The 18,295-nt window shown below is 46.3% G+C and overlaps 2 protein-coding genes and 1 long non-coding RNA gene across 13 annotated transcripts in view; 2 read left to right on the forward strand and 1 right to left on the reverse strand.

Annotated features, from left to right (window-relative positions):
- The window catches only part of RBM20 (RNA binding motif protein 20), a 107,725-nt gene extending 103,689 nt beyond the window's left edge, over nucleotides 1–4,036 (forward strand). For 6 of the 7 annotated variants that reach the window (XM_071749374.1, XM_071749375.1, XM_071749377.1 and 3 more), the window contains one exon: nucleotides 1–4,036. In XM_071749374.1, the coding sequence (XP_071605475.1) occupies nucleotides 1–111 (111 nt within the window). In that variant the 3' untranslated portion in view covers nucleotides 112–4,036. The other variant, XR_011726858.1, reaches the window with a different exon arrangement.
- Nucleotides 137–17,699, reverse strand: LOC139798561 (uncharacterized). Its single transcript, XR_011726860.1, has 3 exons — nucleotides 16,449–17,699; nucleotides 7,448–7,756; nucleotides 137–1,790 (listed from the first exon to the last, which is right to left on the reverse strand). It is a non-coding gene; the product is annotated as an uncharacterized lncRNA (long non-coding RNA).
- Nucleotides 15,811–18,295, forward strand: part of PDCD4 (programmed cell death 4) — a 20,143-nt gene continuing 17,658 nt past the window's right edge. For 3 of the 5 annotated variants that reach the window (XR_011726859.1, XM_071749381.1, XM_071749386.1), the window contains exon 1: nucleotides 15,831–15,995. The gene's annotated coding sequence lies outside the window, so the exon portion shown is untranslated. Of the gene's footprint in view, nucleotides 15,996–18,295 lie in introns of all 5 variants that reach the window. The other 2 variants (XM_071749388.1, XM_071749384.1) reach the window with 2 other exon arrangements.

An 18,295-nucleotide genomic window follows, 5' to 3' on the forward strand; every position in this document is an offset into this window, starting at 1 on the left:
AAGTATCTGTCCCAGCTTGCAGAGGAGAGTCTGAAAATGAAGGAAGAAGGCAGCCATCTGCCTCAGGATGACACTGGCATTGTTCCTCACTTCGAGAAGAAAAAACTATAACGCAGATGAACTGGAAAAACTAAAATGAGTGAATGCTGATACTTTATTTTTTTAATTTCTGTGATATAACTGTCAATTTGCACTGCACAGAGGAGGGGAAATAAAGAGCAGGTTCCATGCATCTATGCCCAGAGTGCCATTAAAAACCAAAATGCCTGAAACTGTTTCCCACGGTGAAGCAATGCTGGCATATCTGTAAGAAGTGGAGCAATTCTTTCTCACACTCTGTGTGCTGGGAGTGGTTTCCTAGATTAAATCAGAATTCTCAGGGATTCTTCAAGTTTTAATTCTGATGTGACACATCAGGTCAGGCGGAGTATTTAGAAGCACTCAGCATCCTCCAGTGGACGCTGGAAGGAAAGGAGATGTGACTATAAATAGGCTTTGATGTTGCTTAAAATACCTTCAGCCATTTAACTGATTGCCTCAGTGAGAAGCAGGACTTGCACAGGACACCTAAAGCCATTGTGCTAAAACTAGTCAGTAGATGGCATAATATGAACCCCATCAGCATCCACCTCCATGTGTCTTAGAGCTTGGTGAAGTGATAAAATGTTTGTTTGTTAAGCACCGACTGTACACTGTGTTGTGCCAATGCAGAGGGAGCCACAACCTGTCCCAGGGACCTTATAGCCTGAACCCATCACAGCAAGAGCAGTTTGAATGCCCCCACAGAGACCTGAGCTGCTCTGCTTTTCAGCATTTTCCGTGGTGTGATCAGGATGTTCTCCAGGTACCGTTGTGTTTGAAAGTCTTCTTTTTGATGATTCTAAAGGGTGCCAACTTTGAGTCTTACAGACTTGAAACTCTCATGAGAGGCTTTTTAAAGTGCCACGTGTTTGGACCATGTCTCTTTTAGACATTTTATTCAAGATCCTTGCTTTTGGGGTCTTTTTGTTTTCTTTCAAGCTTGCTTTTCCTCAGCTTGGCGATGTCAAATTTTCCTGGTTTTCGTGGAAAAATGCCAGACTTCTAATATTGTTTTTTGTATTTTATTTCCCTGATTTTTTTTAAGGCAAATACAACAATTGATAGCTCACAGAGTGCTGCACTGAGAACACAGGATGCACCAGCAGCTCTGGCATTATTACGAGCTATTGTTTCTGCACAGTTGTTGCTTAGTACTTTGCAAATTCCCTTTGAAATGCACTGTACAAGTTTCTGGTTCATTTCAATAGGGCTTTGTGTAGGAAAGTGAATACGTATGCAAACCACTGCCAGAACTGATCCCAGAGTTATGCTTTTATAAAATGCCCTACGTAATCTAGACAGATGGGGATTTGCAGACTTGTTCCCATTCTTTGCCTCACTCTAATATTTATCACAGTATGTTCTGTAAAAATTGCTGCTGATGATGTCCTGTTTAGATGTTGTGCAAAGGAAATATTTTCCCAAAGGTTCTGGCCATCCCTAAGAACGACATGGAAATATTGCAGTGGCTGAACTGCAAAAGGATCAGTTCCATTATGTCTTCTGCCAGCAGCCACACTCGTTCTCTGAAGCACCCTGCAGCCAGGCAGTGCATCTCAGAGGTGCCACGTGTTGTTGCCTGAAGCCCTGTTCCATTGCATGGCCAGTCCTTTCCACTGTTTTTACCAGAGGTGGGTTCAGGTTGCATATTTGGAATTCCTGCTTCTCAAAAGTTGAGGGATTCTTTGCATCCCAGATTCAGATGTGGCCTGTTGAAAAGACAAGGGGAAATGAAAAATGTTAGCCTAAATCCTCCTTTGTCCATACTTGAAGTATGATTTGCATTAAGATTTGAGTCCATCTGTCATTTAAAACAGCTGCTTTTTTCTGTTTTCCCAATGAAAAAAAAAAAAAGGTATTTTTTCCTTCAAATGTTTTTTTCCCTTGATTGTTTATTTTTCATACTGCAGTGAAATTTGAGCACAGGGCTGTTAGGGTGAGAGCTTGTATTGCAAGCTGTAAGATTACGAAAATGGCAGTAAAGATTGTGCAATTGCATTCTGAAGCTCAGCTCTCAAGCTGGTCATGTATCATCTGAATATGAAGTTCCTTTCATGCCCTTCAGCACAATCTGAGTGCAAGGGAAGGAAATCACTACAAGTGCAAGCATCAGATCTTTGAAGCTAACCCTGCTATCAAACTGGGGCTCTCAACTGGCCTAATGGGAGCTTGTTAGACTATGTGGTTAAGCTTAATTGGATGTGAGACATAGCTGACTGTATATCAAAGTCATATGCCTCCAGCAACTTTATCCTCAAGTAACCTCAAATGAGAAAAGTATCACTGTTATTATTCTTTATTTGTATTGCAGTAGAAGCTACGGGTCCACTGCCTTTATTACAGGCATGGCACAAATCCACAACAAAGACTTTCCCAGGCCAAAGAGCTTTAAATCAGACTTTCCAAAAACAGACAACAGGTGGATACAGGCAGGCAAGGAAAGAAATAGGTAACCATGAGATTTTGACTGGCAGCAGCAGAATAATTAAAATGTGTGTTCACCCAGGGGCTTATTTTTGAATTTACAGGAGATGATTCAAACTACTTTCCCCTTCCTCTGGTTCTGAAAGAGGTTCACTCCCATTATTCACAGCTTGCATATTTAACCTCCTTTGTGTTTCCCTGGCCAGTTGCATTAGACACACAAAATCCTTTCTGGAGAGAGTGGGCCTTGGTATCCTTCAGTCCCAAACCGGTTTAGTTCCAGTCTCCATCCAGGGCTCCAAAAGCTCGAGTCTTGGCTGAGGCTTGCCAGGAACTGTCCTGGCTCCAGATACCATGTGGGGGTCATGGGTACAGGCCCTTGCTTGCCACTGAGGATGGAGGAGGCTCCAGATGGTATCTCTGCCTTTTTCCTCTTCTGCAGGTAGATGACTCAGGTGAGCGATGCAGGTGCAGTGCCCAGCCCCACAGACATGATGAGACCCAGACATTTGTAGGGGTGGTTTGGACACCATGACCCTTTGGGCTCTGTCCTGACAAAGCAGCAATCTACAAAACCCTGCGTCCAGCAAACCAGGCAATTTCCACCCTGAGAAGGTCCTTACTCCCCCTAAAACTCAACATTTGAAAGCAGTTAAAAGCAATGCTGAGTCTCAACGAGCTCCTGACAATCCCTATGATCAGTTTGCAGCCTGATGCACTTTGAGAACTCAGAGGTAATCTCCTTCCCTCTCCAAGAGGCCATCATGCAATGCTGGCAGGCACTCCACTCCTCAACTTCTCTCTTCTACCTATTCTGCTGAGGAGGAAGGCTACTGTAGGCAGCCACTTACCTTTCTCAGCTTCTGGAAAATTGTGTTGTTTCTTTTGGCTTATTGTATTTAAAATCTTTTCTTTAGTTGGCATAACTCATCATCACTATAATCCACGCTGTTTATTAATACATATATATATTTATATATGTAGCACAAAGCAGGGCTCAGGTCTAGCCAAACAAATATTGATATTTAATAAGCAGCTTCCTTAATATATACAAACCATTTCAACACATCTCAACCAAAGATTGCACTTTTCTGCATGGGGACTGTGTTTTTCGTCCTTAAGAAATCTTCATTGATCTCCAATAGTCTTTAATGTCAATCTGCAACTTACTTATTTTGAAGTAAAAAATGAAATAATTTAACATTTGCCCCATAAGATTAGGCAAAGTTTCACATTGGCTTTAACACTAAATTAGTGTTACGCTGATTATATTCAGGGTTTTTATATTCTCTAAGGATTAAGGCTGTGATTTGTTGAATTATACTTGAACTGGACCAGATGTACTATTTATTGAGCTTATATAATCTTGTTAATTTAAGTTTTGGCTTGTAAACAGTTGGAATTTGTTAGTACTTGTTTAATTATGTAGGAATTGTCACAAATATTAACTGATCTGTGTAACTGATTGCAAAGTGTTGCAATTTGTGTTTCTTAAAAAGAAAAATTTTAATAAAGAGAATTATAAAGCAAATACACTGGTGGGCAGTTGTCCCAGTAACAACACATTTCTGGGTTCCCAGGGGATCTATTAAAAAACAAAACGAAGCAGCAGGAGGCCAAAACATTTGCTTTTAAATGTATTTTCTAGAAGTTGTGATTCTTACCAGGCACCTCCTGCTGTACAGATCACAAGTGATTGCCATCATTTGGTGCACACATCTCAGCTGTTCACTCTGTAATTATTATTAATTGTTATTACCCACTCCTGTTCCTCTAGATGTGCTCTTACTTCCCTCTTTCTCTTTGTTTTCAAATGAACTGGACAAGCTGTCTGTCCCCACTGGCTTTTCTCTGTCTCCATCAAGGTTGTCTTCTCCTCCTGAAAGCACCATATAAAATCATACCCAGCCAAACATCTTCTTCACCTCATCACAAGCTAAGCCCTCCTGGTTTCCCCTGCTTCCCTTGTGGTCTCCCTCTGCCTATGCTGATTTTTCTTCTTTTTTTTTTTTTTTTTTTAAAGCAGACCATGCTCCCTGGTGCCATCCCAGCTCCACAAGGACCATTCCCACTCCCCAGCATTCTACCTGGTTCACCTGCATGACCAGCTCCTGGGAGGAAATACTCATCCTCAGCCAGGGTGATGTAAAGGTTTGCTTGTTCTAAATAGTTAAAGAGTGCCAAGAGGACAAGAGCTGTGGGGAAACTTCACCTCCAGCTTTTGTGCATTCACTCAGCAGAAAAGTGAGGAAAAGTCACTTTTCCTCCTTTTTAGGAGGAAAAGTGAGACAAAGCAATGCCCAGTCTGTGTTCAGGACAGGGCATGGGACACCATCAAAGTAAGAACTGTGCTTTCCACCACCTGCTGAGGGAGGGAAGTGGCTGTGGAAGTGGGTTATAGGCAAAAAGACTGGCACTCAGGTTTTCTTACTCCCTAGTTCATTACATCAGTGCATTAGCATCTTTTAAATAACTGTTTTCCAGCTGAGACACACATATGTATTTTAAGCACAAGTGGTTTCATTTCTTCTGTCCTGGATGTACTGAAACCTTCGTATGTGTGATTTTTGTACCATCTCATCACAGCTATGAATCTGCCTCGCTCTAGAATTCAGGCAAATTAATTTTGGAAGTGTTAAGTTGGCATCATATATCCATAACAAAAAGTCCAGACTGTGGTGTTCAAAATATAATGAGTCCAGATTTTGACACGTTTAATTTTCTTGGTGGAAAGGGGTGTTCTGGTGTGAAATGGGATGAGGTTCAACAAGGCCAAGTGCCGGGTCCTGCGCTTTGGCCACAACAACCCCATGGGGAGCTCCAGGCTGGGCACAGAGTGGCTGAGAGCAGCCAGGCAGAGAGGGACCTGGGAGTCTGGATTGACAGGAAGCTGAACATGAGCCAGCAGTGTGCCCAGGTGGCCAAGAAGGCCAATGGCATCCTGGCCTGTAACAGGAACAGCGTGGCCAGCAGGTCCAGGGAAGGGATTCTGCCCCTGTACTCAGCACTGGTGAGGCCACAGCTCGAGTCCTGTGTCCAGTTCTGGGCCCCTCAGTTCAGGAAGGATATCGAGGTTCTGGAGCAGGTCCAAAGGAGGCAACTGGGCTGGTGAAGGGACTCGAGCACAGATCCTATGAGGAGAGGCTGAGGGAGCTGGGGCTGTTCAGCCTGGAGAAGAGGAGGCTCAGGGGAGACCTCATCACTCTCTACAACTCCCTGAAAGGAGGTTGGAGCCAGGGGGGGGTTGGTCTCTTTTCCCAGGCAACTCTCAGCAAGACAAGAGGGCACAAGAGGTCTCAAGTTGTGCCGGGGGAGGTTTAGGTTGGACATTAGAAAGAATTTCTTTACTGAGAGGGTGATCAGACATTGGAATGGGCTGCCCAGGGAAGTGGTGGATTCTCCATCCCTGGAGATGTTTAAAAAGAGCCTGGATGTGGCACTCAGTGCCATGGGCTGGGAACTGCAGCGGTAGTGGATCAAGGGTTGGACTTGATGATCTCTGAGGTCCCTTCCAACCCAGCCAATTCTATGATTCTATGAAAGACATCACACATGAACACCAGCCTGCACCCAAATACGAGCTTGGCCTTTTCACACAAGGCTGTGACTGATTTCCCTGGGACAGCCAGGCTGTAACCAACCATCTCAGCTCACTGGCTGAGCTGACCAGGTCAGGGCTGTCCAAAACCAGGAGCCTTCCCTTGGAACCTGACTGGGAGGGAGAGCAGATGTGTGTGGGGAGGCAGGGGTGGTGCTGCCTGCTCTGGATCATGGTGGGCACACAGCTCTGATTCCAGCAGAGCTGGGCTCTGGATCGCAGTGTCCCGAGAAGCAGTGTCCCTCCTGCTGCTTTTCAGCACTGGGACTCTGCTGTGTTTGTGCAGGTGGCATCCAGGGCAACCTGAGAGAACAGGCTTGGCTTTGCTTACTGTTCTATATCCGACTCCACCAGTCTCCACTTATCTATGTCAATATGTTGAGCAGGTCTCATGTGCTTAGCTTGTCTGATGCAATGCCACAAAGTGAAGCCTTGGGAGCACGCGGTACGTATTCCTGGAGGAAAAGTTCCCCCTGTTGTGGAGAGGAGGGGGAGCTAACTGAGGACTAGGGATTCTTTGTACATCTTAGTGGAAATGGGTAATGCAGCAGTGAAAGGAAATACTCTTTCTCCTTGCACAAAAAGAAATATCCATATGGATCAGTCATCTCATTGCAGGGCCCGAGCTGGCCTTACTGACCTGATGGCCAGGAACTGCCTCTACCTCCCACAGCAGATGATACCTCCACTCTTGCTTGTCTTCAGGCAAGCATTACAGTGACAGATATCTGGCCCTAATCTTTATGAAACACACTGTCTTGTACTAACCTAATATATTCTCAGTACCATGGAAACATGACTCCACAGATGCTGAAGTGAAAGAAGCAGAGGTACGTTCTATTTCTTCCTTCCTAGCTGTCCCCTTTTACTCTGACGTGAGGCTCAGGAGGTCCCTGCTGGGGGTACTTGGGGCTTAGGAGTGAGCAGGGGAGTGGTGGAGCCACCAGGACCCATTGTCCATGCTGTGAAGGTCGTTTTCTTGGGGCTCATCTGCACAATAATTGCATCAGCCTACTGCAGGGTGAGATTTCTAATGAGATACCCAAGGTGATTAAAGGCAGTGAGCTCCCTGAGTTCACATCAGATATTCTGGTTAAACAGCTGTCTGTCGGGAGCAGTGTTGAGCTACCTGAAGTAGCTTAATTTAAACTGAAATAGGAGCATACGTCAATTTTTAATTAACTGGGTCAGATCTGAATGAGTGGGCATGTCCAAAAGCCTTCTGTGAACTAGAAAGTTGCATAGGGCAGGCTGAATCCAGCCTAATAAATGCTTAAATAATTGCCAGGCAGAGTCTTGGCCAATATTCCTCAAGGTAAGACCGTAAGTATCAGCAGCACAAACCCGGGTTGGGAGGCAGAGCTTCCAGCCTGATTTCTTCTTCTCAGTGCTTTAAAAACAAAGGTTCCTGTTTAGAAGCTGTCCTCCCCTCACTCCTGAGCCTTGTTTGAGGATGTGTATATTAGTTCCACCTTCCTTAAACACAGTCTTGCTGTCTTTAGAGGACACAGGAAGCCTGTTTTGCTTGTGGCTTCTTCTCTGGCTGGGCTGTGTTTGCATTGCAGGTAGCTGAGCTTTGGCAGATAGCAACGTGTTCTTGGCAGCAAACTTTTACCTTGAGCTCAGCGGGTGTAGCCACACTGTTTTGCACACCTGTGTTGGGGAAGTAGGAAAAAAAATGCCTGTTTGTATCATTGCTGAGATGCTAAAACCAGTTTCACTGCAGTGCTTTGCAGAGGTCCCAGCTCCCAAGAGGTGTGCACGCTGGAGGGCACCGTGCGTGTGTGCACGTATGTGCAGGAGCAAGAATTGTGTTCCTTGCATGGACTTCAGCACGAGGCAGCTGGTGTTTTGGTGTTCTTTGCCAACATTACAAGTAGTATAGTTTTGGTGTGTACCCTGGTTAAGTTTCTACCCTCCTTATTTACCCTGTTTGCTATTACTTCCCATAACACTATCAGGAGGTATGAGCTGTGGTGGTGAGTTTGCTGAGCCACCAGGTGCACTGGGACATACCCAGGGACTGGTAGCTGTGTCCCCCAGGGTGCCCTGGCTGCAGAGTACCAGGGGCTCTGGAAACAAGGCAGACCCAAAATGAGCACAGCCCTGGCATATTGGGCTATTCCAGCCCCTGTTCCCATCTGACTGCAATTGGGAAAGAGGAACTCGGGCAGGCTGTGCCAAGTATTAGTCTGCCAAGAGATCAGCAAGGCAGCCAGGATGCTGTAAAGGATCCCAGAAGCCTTCTCCTTCTTTTTCTCTTACAAATCAGCCTGGTTGGGCATGAGGGTGAGGGACAAGGATATTTTAGTGGGGCAGGGTAGAGATTTGCCTTTGGATGCTCACCTCCTGAGCCAGGCACAGAAGGAAAGCCACCTGCCATGAGCACCCACAGAGACCTAGATGTGCCTTCTGTGACTGATGGCAGGCTGTGTAAGAAATGGACCCAAAAAGTCTGAAATAAATTGGCAGGACTGTACTCATGAGTATTTCTCACCAGCAAGCTGATGTCCCTGTGACCTCACGTATGTAGGCTGTGTGTTATCTCCTCTCCTGCTTTTCTCCCTGCAAAGAAGCTGGCTCATGAGCTGCTGCTCTTAGCCACCCACATGTCTCTTCACAAACCCCCTCGGTGGGGTCTGATCCTAAAATCAGTGGTGACAGCCTGGCTGAATCAAGGGTTACTTGAACCTTAAGGTAAGTTGAGTACCTCTTTAGAAGAGCATCAAATGCAATCAGTGCCAAGCAGTGTGAGAAAGTGCTGGGTCCTGCTAGCCCAAGGAAATGAGAAAAAACCTGAAGTGAAAGAAACCCTCAGAAATATGGTTTGGGTACATCTTCCCTAGAAGCTGCTCCATCTCACTGCACTCAGGGCATGTTCACACCATAGCAAGGAATGTGAACTCACTTTCTGTGAATTACTTCTTGTCAGCCAAGTAAAGTGGGAAGTGGATGATGTTTGTTTAAACTGCTGTGTAGGTGGTCTGAGCCAGTGGATGTTAGCTCAGAGGGGGCAGGAGAGGTGTGTGCACTGGGAGTTAGTGTGGACCAGCTGACACAGGATAACCAGCACCACTGTGATATCCTGATCACTTGTGATAGTGTAAGCATGCCTGAAGATGCAGCCAGTGTAAAGCAGAGTGCTGCTTATGAGGTTTTTGAAGCTCACATCTGCTCTTACTTGGTCCTGGAGGCTTTCAGCAAAGCCCCCCCATTGAAATGAAGAATAATTTTTCTGAAATGAAAAGAAACAAGGCATGTACTCAACTTTGTTCAGTATCCTTCTATGATCTTGTGGAGCTTTTGAATTCCTCTTCACCTACAAGAGGTTTACTACAGAGCAAAATGAGCTCCTGGAGCAAAAATATGCTGCTTTCTAAGGGGATATGGGTTGTTGAGGCTCCCAGGTTTTCTGTCTCTAATGCTTCAAGGCAAGTTGTCATAGGTTGCTAAAATAATCTTTTCTCACCACTTTCCTCATGTCAGCAGTTCTAGAGCTCTGGTGTGTTGCAGCTGTGGTTGTTATGTAAGGATTTATGAATGGCTGTAAAGTTCAAAGGAATACTGTCAACCCCAAGTCCCAAAAAGCCAGGAGTCAGCCCAAGCCCTGCCCCATTTCCCAAGATGAAGTTGTTTACCAACTATTTCTTTCCCCAATTTTTTTATTATTATTATTATTATTATTATTATTATTAGCCAGCAAACTTCAGGATCTCTTAATTCACCTCCCAGTTTTTTAAAGTATTTAGGTTGCACTGGTTTCATGTTTTGAAATCTCTTATCCACAACCTTGAGGGCTAGGGATACTTTGTTTATAAATGAAAGCTACAATTCCCTTGTTTCAAGAAGCTGAGATTTTAGGATATATTCCCCAAAGCATAAAAGCAGTGATAAAATCACAAGAGTTGCTGGCAGTGCAGTCTCCTCTTTGGAAGAGGAGGCATTGGACTGCAGTGAGTTGCAGGCATCACCAGCTCCTGTTGTCTTAGTGAGTCAAACAAAAATAACATTGTGGTTAAACATCAGCTCTGCAGGCCAACTAAAGAAGATAACCTCATCTCTTTCTAGCTGTGGTGCTTCAGAAAAGTGCTGCCTTTGTAATCCTCTGGTCTAGTGTTTACACTCAAGCTCTCTGCCCCAGAAGGCCCCTGCATCCTGGCAGAGTGTATTTAAAAGTATAAACTCCTCCCTTGGATGCAGGGGAGGCTGGTGCCAGACAGGCACCTCCTGGGACACGTGGACCCAGAGCATTTCAGCCCCAGTGAGCTTCCTTCTCTCTTGTTCCTCTTCACTGTTGCTTTAATTCCAGTTTGGGGCTGCCTCTCAGGTACCCCCCCTCAGCTTGAACCTGATTCCTGTTGTCTGTACTGTCAACACAGCTGTTTGAATCTCTTCACCCAGATTACCCCTGCTTCCCAGCAAGCTCCTGCCTGCAAGGGACAGGCACTATTCTGAGTCTGTGGCTTTTTGCCAGATCCTGGGCTGAGCTCAGATTCCTGTTTGGACCAGCATGAGGTCAAAATGGAGATAAACTCGGGAAAATGCTCCACTTCAGCAAAGCCTGATGCTCGCCGGTGGCTGCTGCAGCTCTCCAGCCTGAGACTGATGGGCAATGCCGAGTCAAGCAAATGATTATCATTATTAAAAAAGCTTTGCAATTACACAGTGTCTTTTCATCTGAAGATTTCAAAGCTTCGTAGCACTCACACAAAGTTACTTATTATCCCCGGCGTTTAGCAGCGTCAGGAAATGACTGAAAGCAGCTAAGTGACTCGCCTTAGGTCATGCAGTAAGGCAGCGTCAGAGGTGGGAACTCGGCCCTGAAGTGCTGACTCCACGGCTCATGCCCCAACGTGAGGACACACCTCGCCCTTTCCTAAGCCAGGCCATCCCCTGGGAGGGGTGTGGAGATGGGGGTAGCCCTCAGCCCAGCCGGAGGGTCAGCACAGCCTGGCCAGAACTCGGGAGGCTCCTGGCTGGGGGCAGCACCTGCTGTTTCCCAGCCCCAAGCACACCACCGAGGGGCTGTCCTGGGATCTGTTGTGCCCAAGGCTACAGCCCAGTTTGTCGTGGCACAATATGGCCAAATCCATGGCAGCCAGTGCTGCCTGGAGAGCCTGGAGGGCAAGGTGTGGTGTGTCCCTGGGGTGAGCATCACCACTACAGCCCCTCCCCAGTGTGCTCCCTCCAGCCCTGTGCCCGTGGGAAGACCATAAGGACCTTTCTTGACAGGAGACATCTTGAGACACTTCATAGAATCATGGAATCATAGAATTGGCTGGGTTGGAAGGGACCTCAGAGATCATCAAGTCCAACCCTTGATCCACTCCTGCTGCAGTTCCCAGCCCATGGCACTGAGTGCCACATCCAGGCTCTTTTTAAATATCTCCAGGGATGGAGAATCCACCACTTCCCTGGGCAGCCCATTCCAATGCTTGATCACCCTCTCAGTAAAGAAATTCTTTCTAATGTCCAACCTAAACCTCCCCTGGCACAACTTGAGACCTCTTGTGCCCTCTTGTCTTGCTGAGAGTTGCCTGGGAAAAGAGCTCAACCCCCTCCTGGCTCCAACCTCCTTTCAGGGAGTTGTAGAGAGTGATGAGGTCTCCCCTGAGCCTCCTCTTCTCCAGGCTGAACAGCCCCAGCTCCCTCAGCCTCTCCTCATAGGATCTGTGCTCGAGTCCCTTCACCAGCCCAGTTCCCTCCTTTGGACCTGCTCCAGGACCTCGATATCCTTCCTGAACTGAGGGGCCCAGAACTGGACACAAATGGACACTTCAGCCTTGACAGCCCAGAACATGCTCTGCAGGAACTGGTGAGGACCAGAGGCAGTTTTGCTTGTATCAGCACTGCAGCCAGGCTGCTGCTCACCAGCTGGCCAAGCCCAGGCTACACCAGGTGTGTGTCATCACTGACTGCCCCCAGACATGCTGGCCCATGCTGGCCAAAGAGCCTGGATATGTGTGCAGACACCTGCCAGGAGATCAGAAATACATTTCTAAGATGCTATGTTCTTTGGCTGGCTCAGGTGGCTGTGCTGTGGGATGCACTGCACGCCAACCCTACCTGCCTTGCAGCAAGAGAGCTGAGAACATCAAGCCCTTGTGCACCATCACTACTCTTACTTCAGACCAGAGCTGGGACTCTGGGACAGTTGGTCAGCAGGGAGAAAAGCCAGAAGGAGGGACTGAAGAGGAAGAGAGAGACAGAGAAAAAAAGCAGATGTGAGACAGGGTATAAAGAGGCTGCTAGGCCTCCAGACCTTAGTAGCCAGAAGGCTTGGGCTGTCTCTCCTGGCCATGTTGAGGTAAAACACCTTTTTGTTGTTTACCACAAAGGGTGACTTGCACAGTTATAATTTTTATGAGGAAAATGTATTTCTAAAAGAAAAGATGTCATCTAAAAGGTGACTAAACTACTGCTGCTCCTCTATCCAGTCTTGCTTATTTTTACCCTAGAAATATGAGGAAAATACACTTTATCAAGTTGTTTTGTTTTGTAAGACTTGAGATGCTTCAGGTTTTTTGATGATAAGCAGTACCACACTTAAATAATTATATCCCTGTGATGAAGGCACATGTGAATGATACAGCTCAAACTTCCAAGGGGTGTATTTAAATAAATAACAGGAACTAATCCATACAATTAGCTTTTCTTAGGAGCCTGAGGATCTACATGTTTTAATGTCACTGGGATAAGACTCCAGGACTAGGGATAAAACTCCAGAAATTAGGCATAACTTCAGTGGGGGTAAAACCCAGGTAAGGGGAAAAGCTCAAAGAAGAGGCTTGAGTTGAATGGGTTTCAGTCTCAGAAATACTGAGAGTGAGCAGTCATTAAAAGGAATTATTTTAGAAAGCAAAATAACTAATTGATTATAAAAGCCATGTCTCAAAAGTAATTTGGAGTTTTGCCTTTTACAGGATATTCATAAAAATGGGAAAATGTCTTTCCCAATTGCATATGGCTGAAGAAAACAGGGAAGGAAAGAGAGATTACGTGGGATAGAGGTTAATGTATGGTAGGTAGGTGCAAAACCCAAACTTATACTTTGCTTTAACTTTCACTGAGGATGAGGATGTTAATCGTATGGCTGCAGATGAGAAGAACAATGGGATGGTGGTATGGAAATATTCACTGTCAGGATAGAAGCATATCTCAGGGCTTCTTCCTGCACTGGAGGCAGAGGAACGGGCTAATCCACATGCCAAAGCTCTGGAAGAACAGGCCCAATGTCTTTAACAGGTCCCTCCATCAGGAACAGGAGCACAGTGAGCCTGCACAGAAGAAGAGAACTGATCTGGACAAGAACAGGCATGAAGAGTTCAGCCCAACAGTATATGGAAAACTTCTGAAAAACTGGTGAAGGAAAGGCTAGCAAAAGAGAAGGAGGTAAATGGCACAAGATTAAATGGGTTTATCAAACCCATTTATCTTTCTTGGGCAAGGTAAGCTGCAAGCCATTTGCTTAGTGAAGAAAATGGGATGGATCTCACCTATCTGGACTTAAATTGCACATTTTATATGGTGCCATGTGGGAAGTTCTTAAGGACAGGGAGGAGTGATTTAGCACAAGCTATAAACCCTGTAAAAACCTGCTGTGAGAGCAGCACACGTCTGTCAGGCTGGAGGGCAGTTACCAGGAGAGTGTTAAACATCACTCCTGGAGATCTGGCAAAGTGCTTTTGTAAATCCATTTGGCACTGATGGTAGTGGAGAACTGGTGAAATTGCTGATGGCAGAAAACGTGGAGCAACCTCAGGACAAAGGAGGCTTGAGATACCTACAGAGAAAAAGGAGTCAGCAGCAGAAAGAGTCAGTCGTGGGCACAAATGACCAAAACCTTCCCTACAGGCTAGCTGGCAGCTCTGACTTTGGTCACTGAATAACTTGCCAAGGTGGTGGAAACATGAAGCAAGAAATGCAGTCCTGGAAGGCTGCAGGAAAGGTGCAGCTCAGGCTGCTGCAGAGGCTGGGGTGTGCTGGAGGAGAGGCTATGCCACTTCCATTTTACGAAGCTGCATGTCAAGAGCAGAAGGATTTCTCTGCTTTCCTACTCCCAGGAAGGGAGATGGAAGAGCTGCTGGTGCCAAGGTCTAGTGCTGGTACAGAATAAATGATAAAAAAGAGGCATGAGACATTTTGATTAGAAGGTCCTTAGTAACACTTTGACAACGTGGCTGTGGAATAAGCTCCCCCTTTGTAGTCATGCATGCAAAATATTAGATTTCTTTGAGGATGGAACTTGTTCAGTTTATGAAAAGGATTATATCACACAGTGCATGTGATAGAGAATGTGGTAGCACAGCCAGTCCTATGCACCAAGGTAAATATTCGGTAACCCTGTGTCAATATAAAGATGGAGCATGTGATTATGCACTCACACAAAGCAGACACATGATTTATTAATCACAGGGCCTCAGCTTGTCAAATAATAATTACATGGCAATAACACACCTTATTTTAGTAAATGGCTCCTTAGATTTTTTTCCCACAGTAAACCAGTAAAAAAGGACAATTATTCTGAGGCAGAGGGGGTATTTAGTGTTTCTGATTGTTAGCTTTTAAATGAACTCACTGTCTAGAATTACTAAAGAAAGTACTCCCATTTTTCTGCACATTTCACAAGCTCAGCCCTTCCCAGTAAAGTCTCTTCAGATGTGTGATTGCCTTTTGTGAAGGCAAGAATGAACAGATGACAACTGCAGCACAGTGGAGACATGCCTGGAACAGCTTTACAAAGCAAACCAAACTCTATCACTTCTGCCAGGAGAGCCTACTCAGGGATGTGAAGGGGGAAGGCTTTTTGTGCAATGTGAGGAGCAAGTCCCAGAGAGCCTGGGTGAGAGAGAGGAAAGCTGTGGTTTGATAAAATGTTTATCCAAAGCCACCACAGTGGGTGACACTTCAGTTTTCACACTCAGGTAAGTGTGAGCTGATCCCCTCCACCTCCCAAGGGTCCGTCCACACTTCCAGCTCAGAGCTGGAGCTGCAGTAGGATGTCCAAAGGCAACTCTAATTACTGTGCATTTAAAAAAAAAAAAAAAAGAAAAAAAAAAAAAAAAGGCATGTAAGGCATGTTTTAGTGTCCTGTCAACCTGGAGCTGATGCTGCCTGATGAAGAACGGGATTGCTGTGCCTGCAGTTCATTTTATGAAGGCACCTTTGCAGAAGATACAAAAATAAAACTAGGGTGAAGGCAAACAGAAGGCCAAGAGACAGGCAACTGAAGAGAGCAGATTGATTTAACAGATACAATTTTCCTGTCTGCATTATGTGTGGGAATTTATGTTCCAAGTGACATAGTAACAGACTCGATTGTAATCAAACAGAACTGCTGAGGTGTCAGGAGCACAGATGCTGCCTTTCAAAAATATTTAAAACAGAAAGTAAAACTTTGACAAACGGGGAGGGCGAGGAAAAAGCTCTGCGATGTTTCTAACCCGACACACACTCTCTCTTTGCTTTTCGCTGCCCTCTCTGGTGCTGGAGGTGCCATGACTTACACGAGTCACCCCAGCTACAGCTCAGAGAAACCCTGGTGAAAAGGAAAAGCGAGCTGGGCAGGACACCTCCGAGACACGCGGTGCCTATGGTGCCCTGGACACGGATCCGGGGGGAAGGGCTGCTCCAGCGTTCGGGGGAACTTCAGCCAATGGATTCCTCCCCTGGGTGTTACGGGAGGGCTTGGCCAGCATGTGAGAAAAGGGAGGGGAGAGTTTGAAAACAACCCAGCAGGCTCTAAGGAAGGAAGGCGGATAGAGAGTGGCCTGCTCGGCTCCGTGAGAGCGTTTCCCTCCAGGTGATCGGCAGCGCTCCGGGTGGGAGCGCGGAGGGGCCCCGGGGGGTCCCCGCTCGGCGAGGGTCGGTGTGGCCGAGGGTCTGGGTGCAGGTAACGCCGGGATGCGGGGCCGGGGAGCGGGTCTGGAGATGTGTGGCCTGCACTGGTTGCCTCCAGCTGCAGATTGGCCAGAAACGGTCAAAATCGGGATTTTTTAAAATTTTTATTTTATTTTATTTTTATTTTTTTTTATATGGGGTTATACTCTGCTGTTTTGTTTTTATGGGGGAATGCTTGCTGTTGGTACAGCTGGGGGAGGGAGAGAGCCAGGAGGTCTGTGCAGCTCGCAGGCAGTTTTGAGGTTAGAAAGGCAAAAAAGAGGTGGTATCGCTTAGCAGACGGGTTGATTCAGTGGAAAAATGCAGGTAATCTTTCAGGTACATCAGCCCTTTTCCAGGCCACGGTGTTTTTAGAAAATATGTGCAGTGAAACCTAAAGATTTTCGGTGATAGATAACCCAGCTGATGATAGAAGCATTCACCAGAAGAAAGAAAGTAAACCCACCTTTTTCTTGTATGGAGCTGTGCCTGATGGTTCAGGGACTTTCATCTTTTGATTACTGACCCAGCTTTTTGACTTCTTGGAAGTGATCCAGCCCTAAATTTTATCAGAAAATCATCCTGCAATTTTCCACAGTGCTTTAAAGCGTGTAATTGGCATGATGGACTGACCTGGTATTTTGGGGGATCTTCTGGTGTGCAGGTTCTGGTTACTGTTTCATTCTGTTTTCCCTGCCACCTCTTTCCTCCTTACCGCAAAGACTTTTTAAAACTCCTCTTCTGTCTTGTAGGGGAAACTGAATTCCACGATCTCTGTTAATAGCTAGGATTATTTTTCAGAGCTTGGTAATAACACTGTAGTGGTTTGTTTGGTATGTGCTAGTCAGTGGAGGTGCAAAGAGCAAACTAGAAATTATTTTTTGATTGATGGGCAAACAACATCTTTTGATGCTGCCTCTAGGTTGCATGTGAAAAACAGTCTTGTGTGAGCATGCTGAACTGTCCTGACTTGAAAATGTCTGCAACTTAAGAGTTTTCATGAACAGGGAAGATTTACTTTCTGTCATTTCCCTGATGGGGAAAGTATTTAATCACGCTGCAGAGTCTTTAAACAGATTACTGTTGTTTTAATTCTTAAACCTAGTTTTGACAATTCATGCAGAGGTGTGATGGTGAATACATTCCGAGGGTTGTATGCAGGGAAAGTTTGGCTTATTCCAGTCCAAAGTGAAATCCTACTGAAAAATCCTGCAATGCCAAAAAGCAGAGGGGATCTGTGTTACCTTTCCTCATAGCAAAGCACTGCTATTGCTTGGGCTCTGTGGAGTGACAAATTACAGAGAGAAAACAAAGGGTTAGCAGAGTTTTCAGGAGATACTGTAAATGGAAGCAAAATACATGATAATGGAAGGAGTCTGTGGTCTCTAATAAGGTGTCTGGCCTCAAGCGGTGCATTCAGAATAAACAGAAGCAGAATAAACTTAAACAGTGTAGATGTGTGGATGGATGTGCATGCTTTAAGCTGTCAGTCCTAAACATTCACTGCCTTAAGATCTCAGCAGTGGAGAAGGTGGCTGCAGCACCTTTTACCTGTTAAATTGCCTGAAAAGCAGGAATGTTGTCTGACAGCTGTGAGGCTGCTGTGGGTGTTTCTCAGCCCCCCCCCAGTCCTGTACACCCGATGCTGAGGTGAAGGTAGAGAGGAGAGGTCTGGTGTGAAGAGGGAGCAGAAGGTCTGAAAATCCCCACTCTGGCCAAGAGTAACACAACAAAGAGGTGATGCGTTATTGTTTTGTTTCAGAGAAAATAATTAATAATTGATTTCTGATTAAAAGAGAAGAGTCGAAGAGGAGAGCAGGGCACAGCTGTCAAGGTTTCCATGGCTGTCGGTGCTCTCCGTGCAGGGCCGGTCCTGTCATGGACCCCTCCGTCCCCTCACAGGGTCTCTGGGTTCAAACCCCAGAACACCAGTGTTTATTGTTTGGGTTCTGACCCATCAGATCGATGCCCCTGAGCCTCCTGAACGCGGAGGAGCCAGGGTGGGTGATGGCGCCCTGCCCTTTCGTGAGCAGGCCGGGTTATATTCGCCGGGGAAGTGGAAGTTGCGGGGCTGCTGCGTGTGCGACAGCCCCAAAGGGCACCTCTTGGGGCACCCACACAGAGGGCGTCACCCGACTTTTATTTTAACCACCAGCCCAGACATCCCGAGTGGGCTGCTCCGCGCCAGAGGGCCTGCAGGGCAGGGCTGGGGTAGGAGAGAGAGAGGCAAGCAGCAGCAGGCAGCGCACATGGAGGAGTCGCGGACTCCTTCACACACCGGGGACCGTCCCTCACCTCCCCCCCCACCCGCTG

Source organism: Heliangelus exortis, chromosome 7 (genome assembly GCF_036169615.1).
Source record: "Heliangelus exortis chromosome 7, bHelExo1.hap1, whole genome shotgun sequence".
Lineage (NCBI taxonomy): Eukaryota > Metazoa > Chordata > Aves > Apodiformes > Trochilidae > Heliangelus > Heliangelus exortis.